The 10,662-nt window shown below is 40.7% G+C and overlaps 1 protein-coding gene and 1 pseudogene across 1 annotated transcript; one reads left to right on the top strand and one right to left on the bottom strand.

Moving 5' to 3' along the window:
* Positions 1-2,254: 2,254 nt before the first annotated feature.
* LOC125010980 lies at positions 2,255-4,065 on the bottom strand (annotated as a pseudogene).
* Positions 4,066-6,532: 2,467 nt separating this feature from the next.
* LOC125010986 (zinc finger protein 391-like) lies at positions 6,533-9,945 on the top strand. Its single transcript, XM_047589966.1, has 2 exons — positions 6,533-6,629; positions 7,543-9,945. The coding sequence occupies exon 2, from the start codon at positions 7,626-7,628 to the stop codon at positions 8,922-8,924; it is 1,299 nt and encodes a 432-aa protein (XP_047445922.1). The 5' UTR covers positions 6,533-6,629; positions 7,543-7,625; the 3' UTR covers positions 8,925-9,945.
* The last annotated feature ends 717 nt before the right edge of the window (positions 9,946-10,662 follow it).

The raw sequence follows: 10,662 nt of genomic DNA, 5'->3' as shown, positions 1-10,662 counted from the left end.
TGAAAGGCCTAATACTTTATTTCAGACCGTTATGTCAAAACAAATTGTTAGGATCTATACAACCACCAGGTGGAGAAAGAGCTCCACTGAAACTTTATTGATGTCTTTGCTCTCTGTGTTAAATGAACATGGTTAGTTGATTTTTTAGAGTGCAGTTGTAAATCAGCTGCATTAATGAGTTTTCATAATTCTATTCTTAGGTTTACTTCACATTCAGCTTCAGTTTTCAAGTTATTCATCACAATTCTTTCTTCAAAACAACACTGGGCTCTGATTGGTCGAAACAAGCAGCTGTTCTTCAGAGAGAGCTCAACCTGCAGAGTTAAGACACACAGAAAACTCCTGAGTGGATCCTAGGCTCAGACATGGCAGAATTACAGTAATCTAATGTGAAGACACAGAGGCTTGAATTGATGTTTCACCACCTTTAAGAGACTAAAGCTTTCTGACTTTATTTATGCTTCTTAAAGGCATCTCTGCTTGAAGAAGGGCGTCCATAAATGTGACATCTCCATTTTTAATCTACAGATGGATGTCAGAGGTTATTCATTAATACACAGGGTGAGATATTACAATCCCTTGTGCCATGATCTAAGGCAAAACTCCTTTAGAAGCCAGGTCCAACTGGACAACCAACCAGCAGACCAGTGGTCAGCTACAAACTAATCTAGCCAGCAGCAGTAGGTGATAGAGATGATGGGAATGTGACCACATTCCACCAGACATCTCTTCCTTCTGCCTATGTCGGAAACGAGATACAGTTAGCCTAGCTACAGAAATAAAACTCTAGAAAACACCAGCTACTTAGCCTAGCCACCAGCAGTAGGTAATAGAGATGGGAATGTGACCACACTCGACCAGGCAACTCTTCCTTCTGCCTATGTCAAAAAGTTTTGCCTATCCACAGTGTGTCTCAATAGCTCTATCACACACCAGCTAGTTGGCCTAACCGCCAGCAGTAAGTAAAAAAAATAATTATGGGACATGCAACTACATGCAACTATGCTTCCTCCCCTCTGCCAAGATCAGAAGTTACACACAAGAAAACACCAGCAAACGAGCCTAACTAGCAACAGTAGGCAGTGTGCAGTGTGCCGCACACCATTGGGGTTTTCAAGTGGGCATCTCCCTTCACCGATGTTTCGTTAAGTTAGGCCCACGACACCTCAAGAAGGCTTAACAGTGAGCTCCTGTCTTTTGAGGGTCATGGCTATCTGTTGAGGGACGGTCAGGCCCCCATCTAGATCGGTCCTCAGCTCCCAGGCTCTGCCTACACTTAGCTGCCCTGCATTATGCCTGAGTCTCGCTGGTCTGGCCTTATCTCCCTCCTGAGCAAACATAATATGCTTATTCTCCTTTCTAGCAGCTGAGGAATTTGATCGATTCCGTTTTCCTCAATTGCAGCTGCTAAGCATTTCAGAACCTGGTTGTGGCACCGGGTGTATCTCCCTTGGGAGAGACTAACCCTGCAACCTGACAAAATGAGGCTCGCTCTGCAGAGTTAAGACACACTGAAAACTCCTGAGTGGATCCTAGGCTCAGAAACGGCAGAATTACAGTGATCTAACGTGAAGACACAGAGGCTTGAGTAAATGTTTAACCCCATTTAAGATACTAACGCTTTCTGACTTTATTTATGCTTCTTAAAGGCGTCTCTGCTTGAAGAAGGACGTTCATAAATGTGATATCTCCATTCTTCATCTACAGATGGATGTCAGAGGTTAAAGTGTCCCAAAGACTGTTGTAGGGTCTCCAGAGGCAGAGCTATAGAAATTCTGCTGGAATGATGTGACAGTGATCCTACAGCAGGCTTTTCTCATTAGGTGGAAACTTTTCTAGTCTCTCTGAGAGTTTGCAGCCTTCATATTGGTCAGAGTATACAGACATACAGTCACTTAAACTAATCACTTCTTTCTGTTTAGTTTTCTAGCTTTTTACCATTTAGTTGTAAAAAAAAAATTAATAAATAAACAAACAAACAAACATGAACTGTGTTCTTTGAGGTATTTGAGGAGGAAAACTGTGTCAAGTTCACTCTCATATTTGACATTGTCAAGATCAGCTGTAAGAGAAATCCTGAAATGAAGACCAAAGGGAATAATTACTATTTAACGAAAAAAACATTTTATTTAATATTTAAAACAACACGTTGTTCACGCATCAAATTATTCATTTACTGATTCAACTTCTTTTATCCAGGAAATTTATGAACAGTCTTTATAATAATTACAGTTTGAATAAACCTCATAGTACCTCATGTATGTTAATAATATATAAATGTTATCATAGATTTCTTTCTGTACAAAATGATCAACAACATATCAGTGATAGAGGAAGGTCTGCTGATTCCTCTGATATGAAGTGGAAGAGGCAACAACAACACAAATACATCAATACAAATATTCATCAGACATTTAGAGCTCAGACAAGTTTAGATTGTCATGGAAATAAAAGTCATCATGAGCAGTGATATCCTCCACAGCTAAACAGACACAGGAAAGAGCTCCACCTAAAGAAAGTGATGAAACATCCAGAGAACAACTATTAAACATGTCAAGGTAGCAGCCATAATGTTTGACTGACAGCTGATCTCTGAGCAGAAACACCACAACAATGAACTCTCAGCAACAAACATGGAGAGATAACAAGTTGATGGAGAGAATCACAGGATTTAACTCTCTGGTCCTGAAGTTACCTCTGTCTACTTCACTTTAAACAACTTAGCAGTTGATCCCCAAACATAAAGTCCAGCATAGAGCGGCTGAGTGAATGTGGTCTGGACTCTGTGGAGGAGAGTCATGGTTTCAGAGACGCTGTAGAAGGACAGAATACCTGCTCTGTGATCCAGGTACACTCCTACTCTGGAGGAAGGACGACCTGAGACACGAGTTTTGATGTTGTTGTACACAAATGTAGAACTATAATTGGAACGGTCTAAAGTCCAAGATTTATTATTACGTCCAAATCTACTTTCATCCCTTGCTCTGCTTATATTCTTGTATGTGACTGCAACATCAACTAATCCTCTCCTCTCCACCTCCCAGTAACAACTTCCAGTCAGACTCTCTCTACTTAGGACCTGATGACAATCAATGAATCTGTCTGGATGATCAGGATAAGACTGTTGTTGATGCTTAAATGTTACTTTTCTGTTCTTCTCAGTCAGTACCAGATGCCTGTGTACTGTGTTTGGATCCAGTGTGATTTCACATGAATACTTTAAGAATTCATCTCTGGTCTTTGGCTCTGGTTGTGACAGTAAAACATCCACTTCAGTTACTGTCACTCAGATGCTTGTCCTTGTCTCTCTCAGAAGGTCCTGTAATATTTCTCTGAGCTCTGTCACAGCTGCTTTCACGTCCTCAAAGTTCCTCAGAGGACAGATATTGATGCTGGATGAGTGTGTAGATTGACTGAGTGGTGACAGTGAGGGGTAGTTGTGTAGAAACTGGTTGTGATCCTCTGTGTCTGAGAGCTGCTTCAGCTCAGCGTCTTCCCTCTTCAGCTCAGTGATCTCCTGCTCCAGCTTCTCCTGAACCTCTTTGACTCGACTCTCTTCAGTTTCCTGCTGGGATCTGACCTGCTGCTCCATATCAGAGCTGCTTTTCTGGAGGAGACAGATCATTTCAGTGAAGATCTCCTGACTGTCCTTCACTGTTTTATCAGCAGAGTGAGCGATGGCCTTCAGCTCCTGTTGAAGCAGCTTCACATCTTTCTCTTTGTCCTGGATCATCTGCTGGATGTTTTGTCGTCTCACCTCCACCTCTCTCTGCCTCTCAGTCCTTTCTGCTGCAGCTTGGAGCCCAGTCTTCTTCAGCTGCTCCACTAACTCTGCTAACATGGTGTTTTTCACCAGGACAGGCCTCGATGTGAAGAGTTGTCTGCAATCAGGACAGTTGTGGATTTTCTTCTTGTCCTCTTCAATAAAGTGGCTTTTAATACAGTTCATGCAGTAGCTGTGTCCACAGGGAATAGTCACCGGATCCTTCAGTAGATCCAGACAGATGGAACAAGAAAAGTTTTCTTGATCCAATTCAACTCCTTTCTGCGCCATCTCTGCTCTCAGTGTCACTGACTCAGTGCGTTTCTTTTTTTTTAGAAGTTAAGCTATTCTAGCTCTGATCTAAACGTCATGTGTTTCTACAGTGAATGGGGCCAGTCAGCTCTTACACTTCTCCACAAGTTATACAGATCTAAAGGGGAGGGAACCAGGAAGTACGTGGACAGAGTGGAGCAGCTGTGTCTGAGAGCAGGAAGTAGAATGAGGGCGTTCAGACTCTGATGTGGAATTCTTCTGTAACCTGTGTTCAGAGATTGTGTTTCCAGCTTCCTGTTGTCCAAAAATCTAACATAGCAAAAAGAGACCACATTTTTTTCTTTTATTTCAAAGTAGAAACAGACAAACACACCATTCAAGTTTTATTATGTTTTATAAACCATGACACAAACTGTGATCTGTGATAAAACTGTGTCAGCAGGCTCTGGATTAGCTCTGATTGTGGCAGTAAAACATCCACTTCAGTCACTGTCAGTGAGATGTTTGTCCTTGTCTCTCTCTGAATGTCCTCTAGTTTCTTTCTGAGCTCTGTCATAGCTGCTTTCCCATCCTCAAAGTTCCTCAAAGGATGGATATTGTAGTGGATGAATGTGTAGATTGACTGAGTGGTGACAGTGAGGGGTAGTTGTGTAGAAACTGGTTGTGATCCTCTGTGTCTGAGAGCTGCTTCAGCTCAGCATCTTCCCTCTTCAGCCCAGTGATCTCCTGCTCCAGCTTCTCCTGAACCTCTTTGACTCGACTCTCTTCAGTTTCCTGCTGGGATCTGACCTGCTGCTCCACATCAGAGCTTCTTTCCTGGAGGAGACGGATCATCTCAGTGAACATCTCCTTACTGTCCTTCACTGTTTTATCAGCAGAGTGAGCGATGGCCTTCAGCTCCTGTTGAAGCAGCTTCACATCTTTCTCCTTGTCCTGGATCATCTGTTGGATCTTTTGTCGTCTCACCTTCACCTCCCTCTGCCTCTCAGTCCTTTCTGCTGCAGCTGAGACTGTTTCGTGGCCTTTATGTTCATCCACAGAGCAGAGATAACAGATACTCTGCTGATCAGTACGACAGAACATCTTCATCACCTCATCATGATGAGAGCAGATGTTCTCCTGGAGCTTCTTGGAGGGATCCACCAGCTTGTGTTGTTTAAATGTAGGTGACTTATAGTGAGGTTCAAGGTGTTTCTCACAGTAAGATGCCAGACAGACTCTGACAGTTCTGCTCCTCTCTTCACCAGAGTGTCCAAGACATGGGTGCAGATTTGATGATTGGATGAACCCTGAAGTCAAACATCCAACCTTTACTTAAGGTGCAGTATGAGCTGCCTGATGCTCCAACAAGGTGTTTGTTATGGACAATCCAGATCAAGCACAAACATCCAGCAACAAACCATCACACTGATCCAGGTCAGGCAGGCCATTCTTCCCAATCAGTTTCTCTCACTTTATCTCCCAGAAGATCCAAGACGTCTCCAGACTGGATCTTTTCCAGAACTCCACCCAGAGACTCATCAAGGGCTCGACGAGATTTCTAATAATTACACAACTAATCTACTAATGTATTCACTGCAGACATATGAAGGATAGCTTTGTCTTCAGGTGATGTGTTTTGCTTATTTACACATCCGCATTTAAAGAATATCGTTAGGGAATCATTCATTTGAAGTTTTGTGTCACATCACAAAATTTCATTCTTTTTGTCTCTTGCGGTTGTAATTAAGCTGCAGATTCAGGTTCATCTGTCATTTTGTCTGTCGTTATAATAAAAATAAAGATATAGTATAGATATAGCACTACAGTATTTTCTTTTTTTGAGTATGTGGTATTTATTGAAGGTATTGCTTTAAAATTGTGTAAATGTCTTTTATCACTGTATTAATTGTATTAACACACAAAGTTACGAAAAATGTATTTATGCTGCTGATAGAGTTCAAATATCATTTTCGTATGTAAACATGCAAATGACAATAAAGTAACCTTACATTTAACCTTAATATCATAATTCACAGTACCAATAATAATAATAATAATATAAAAAAAATAACAATGTGCTTTTTTCTAATAACTCAGGGTGCTATTAGCATAATAGCATATGTTTGACACCTATGGTTTAAAGTCTGACGCCCACAAAGCATCACTAATATGGAAAGAAATAGTTAATAGATAAATAAAAAAGGCTTGTAATTTAGTATTTACATCTCTCTGGTTTCATTCATGGGCCCTACCATTATTTTTTCTTGTAACATTAGAACGGGTTGCTCCTTCTTCGCTTGTAAACCCTGTGTTTAAATTATTGATGCTACCGAAAGATTTTTTATTTATTTATTTATTTTACTGTAAATAATTGTTGTTGTGTTCTGTATATTGTCGATGGTTTAAAGTCAGCACAATAACAAACGTATCGAAAAAGGAACGAAAAGTCTACTCCCTACTTCCTCCGGACCTTCATAGTGGGACACCAGGCGGAAGCGATTTTTTTTTTCAAAGGCCTCGGACTCTTTGAAAGATCTGTAGCACAGTACGAGGAAGAGATCGATCCGTCATCTCAGACTGCTGGATATCACCTGGAAGTCACACAGAATAGGTGAGTAGAAATACAATGGTCTGAATGAACTAACCAATGAATGGAAACACACAGTTGTAGAAGACACAGAGGAAAGAGACTCAGCTAAGAAGGTTGATAACATGCTAAGAAGCTAACTAGCACAAATTCTGACAGCTATTTTTTTTTTCTATTTTTTTCTATTTAGACCAATGTAGCGAAGCTTGTGTATGAAACAGACATTTTAATCTCACTCCTTTACATCTCTCTCCACAGTTGGATATCAGTCTGCTGTGCTCGCCTTGCTAAGTTATAAGATTGGATCAGCTTGTTTTTTTTTTGTTTTTTTTTTTTCTGAATCCCCAGATTAATTTATAATAAACACAAATGTTCAGAATCAGAACAATGGCTCAAACAAAGAAGATTCTCATTTGAAATGACGACCTGGGCCAAAGGCAACAAACGTAGAAAAATACATATACGCGTTGCAAGTTGTACAACTTATGTTGCAACTACTTCATGTAGCACAAAACACACAACAAGACTTTGCTTAACTTCATAACTTCTTACTGGCTGTGGTGGAGGCTGCATAAAAATCTGGATGATGGATGGATGATTCTTCCCACCTAACTTGTAGCCACAGGCCTTTAGGCAGGATTAATAGTTTTGGTCGGCCACTGTCAAATGTCTGAGATCAGATAGGCTAACGCCTCTTATCCAACCACATGACAGTGATATGCATTTTGTACGACGGTTAGTCCTTATGAAGAGACCAGGTATTTTAAATGTCAATATTTAAATGGTCTTGTCTCACATTTCATCCTAGTTTTTATCGTCAGATATTAGTTTTAGCTCATCAATGTTTTGTTTTAATTACACATGGTTGACGAATATTTAACGAAATTAAAACTAATTAATGTGTTTTGCTTTTTGTTGTGTCTCTTTGTCCCTCCAGATCAGCTGGTTCTCACTGACCAGCAGCTCAGGAATCAGGAGAGGAACTGTAGTCTGGACCAGGAGGAACCAGAACCTTCCCAAATGAAGGAGGAACCAGAACCTCCAGAAATTAAAGAGGACCCAGAGGAAACTGAACTTTCAATGATGAAAGAGGAATATGAGGAACCAGAACCCCCACAGATTAAAGAGGAACAGGAGGAACCAGAGCCTCCACACATTAAAGAGGAACAAGATGAATCAGAAACTCCACAGATTAAAGAGGAACCAGAACCTGCACAGATTAAAGAGGAACAGAAGGAACCAGGACCTCAAAAAATGGAAGAGGAACAGGAGGAGCCAGAATCTCCACAGATTAAAGGGGAACCAGAACTTCCACAGGTTAAAGAGGAAGAGGAGGAACTCTGCAGCACTCAGTGGGAAGAACATCTTGTACTGAAGCAGGAGACTGATTCCTTCATGGAGACTCCTACTGATGAGGAAAGTGAACCAGAACCAAACAGAGATGCAGAACTGAATCTAAAGAAGAGACGTCACGGAGACACAAGTCACAGTAATATTGTTGACAACTCTCCCATGTCAGGGAGTCGGTGTGATACTGACACAGGTAAAAAGTCTTTGACATGTGACGTCTGTGGAAAAACCTTTAAAAGCAAGTTTCTAGTGAATAGACATTACAGAACTCACACAGGGGAGAAACCGTACTTTTGCGAATTCTGCGGTAAAACCTTCAATCAAAGTAGCAATTTAACAATCCACATAAGAACTCACACGGGGGAGAAGCCATACCTCTGTAACGTGTGTGGGAAACGATTTAGTGCCTTCTCATCACTGACAAAGCACACAGCAGTCCACACAGGTGAGAAACTGTACTGTTGCACAACATGTGGGAAGCAATTCAATCTGAGCGAGAACCTGACTTCTCACATGAGGACTCACACGGACGTGAGGCCGTATGCTTGTAAATCTTGTGGGAAAAGATTTCAAGACTTATTAACACTTAATAGGCATACTGCTATTCACACAACTGAGAAGCCTCACACCTGTAGCACTTGCGGGAAAAGATTCCTTTGTTTATCAATGTTAAAACGTCACATGATAACTCACACCGGCGAGAAGCCGTATTCTTGCAAAATATGTGGCAAAGGTTTTGGTCAAAGTATTAATTTTATTTCACATATGCGGATCCACACAGGCGAGAAGCCATATTGCTGTGAAACGTGTGGAAAACGATTCAGTCGGAGTAATAATTTAACTCCGCACATGAGGACGCACACCGGCGAGAAGCCATTTACTTGTGAAACATGTGGTAAAACTTTCACTCAACTAAATCATCTGACCCGGCACCTGAGGACTCACAAAAGTGAGACGTCCACGTCCTGAAAAATCCGTGGGAAAAAAAATACTCTTGGAGACTGAGCTTGGAAAGAAATGTCAGAACAGCTCAGGTTGTTAAACAGATGGAAGGAGACATCTCCTTCTGCCTTGGATGACCATCTAACTGACTCTTGAGTTTACAGCAGGATTTGGAGAGGACCACTTTAAGACCACTTTAGTTTGTGAAGCTAAAAGTTGTACAGGAGCCGCAGGACAAGGACAAGGAGAAGGGAACTGAAAGAACTTGGCTAACAAAACAACTCTTCCAGAGACTGTAGTTATCATGTATAAAAACTGGCAATGTATCAGTGACTTTACTGCTTGTCAAACTGTGTAAGGTTGGTTTCTGGAATCTGGTTTTGACCAGTGTCGGGCTGCACATTCAATTTGAAGTGGGCTTCAAATGGGTTGCCCTGCGTGCAGTACTCTGGATGATTTATGAAATACTCTTTGGTGTATTGTTGGATGTCCGTGGCACAAACCAGGAAGAGTTACTCACAGATTTATTTCATGAGTCGATTTTATAGTTGTTTCAAAGACACAAGGATGCCACAACTGTAAACACAAGAGAAACCGTATTCTTGCAAAGAAAAAAAACAAAAAAAAAAACATCCGCTTTTGTAATCATGCAGAGAAAAGGAGACAGAGAGTGAGACGTGTCCTGATTTTATGCAGGAAATATGAAGAAGAGACGTGGTTGGAGTTCTCAGAGAAGAGGATGGGGGTTGACATAAATCATGTTTATATGTTTGTGTTAATATTTTCTTGTTAAACTGGATGTTTCATTGTTACACCTGCGTCCGCTGCCACTAATGCCCCTGTTTGTATTCTCATGCCTGTCTCTAAGCATCCATGAACAATATGTGGATATTATTTTGATTATTTTAATCCCGTCCTGCAGGTTGACAGAAGGCATTTGAAATGTGGCATTGAATGTGTGCAACTTTAGTACTGGATTTTCTGTAGTTTGAAACGAACAGTGTTTATATTAATTTAATAACTGTCCAAATAAACATAAATAAGTCATTGTTATTGTCATCATTTAAAGTTACGTCATTGCTGAAGTAACTGCAACTCTCAGTGGTGTTTAAATGAGTTTTATTCATACTGAGTTGACATTTAACAGGACTCACAAGCAACGCATCATCAACAATCATCAGGCTAGAGGGGATAATATAAATTGCACTTTCAAAACAAAAAAGAATAACCAAATCGTATGTCATAAAGGGACCGTTTCTGTTTGCACCCGTCGTTGTTACTCTTAATTTATTAATGAAATACTTAAACAATCAAATTACAGTACAATTCAGTGACATTCAGTCTCTTACCAAATGTTCAAGACAAAGGACTGTTAAGGCCTCATTGATTGGAGGTTTTCTTAAAGCTACACAGCTGTTCAGTCCCATTCCCTTGAGTTCCCTTCGCATTATACATGTGGAAATGCTCTTACTTCCACTATTAAACAAAGCCCTGAGTTATACTGTTGTTTTTCTTCATTTTGAGTTCGAACGTTGGAGTGATCGCCAATCACGATCAGTCAGGGTTTTTTTCCAACCACATTTATTTCTTGCAGATGATGGTTCTCCACTACCTTCCAATTTTTAATAATGCATCGGAGAGATAACCTAATTGCAGTAGTTTCTGCCTCTATCTTCTTGATGTTCTCTCTGATGCGTGTCAATGATTTGATCCTTCTCAGACAAACATCATTTCCACAACAACAGGATGCGTCTTTCAACATGGT

Source organism: Mugil cephalus, chromosome 7 (assembly GCF_022458985.1).
Source record: "Mugil cephalus isolate CIBA_MC_2020 chromosome 7, CIBA_Mcephalus_1.1, whole genome shotgun sequence".
Taxonomy (NCBI): domain Eukaryota; kingdom Metazoa; phylum Chordata; class Actinopteri; order Mugiliformes; family Mugilidae; genus Mugil; species Mugil cephalus.
This window is presented reverse-complemented; position numbering and strand designations above follow the sequence as displayed.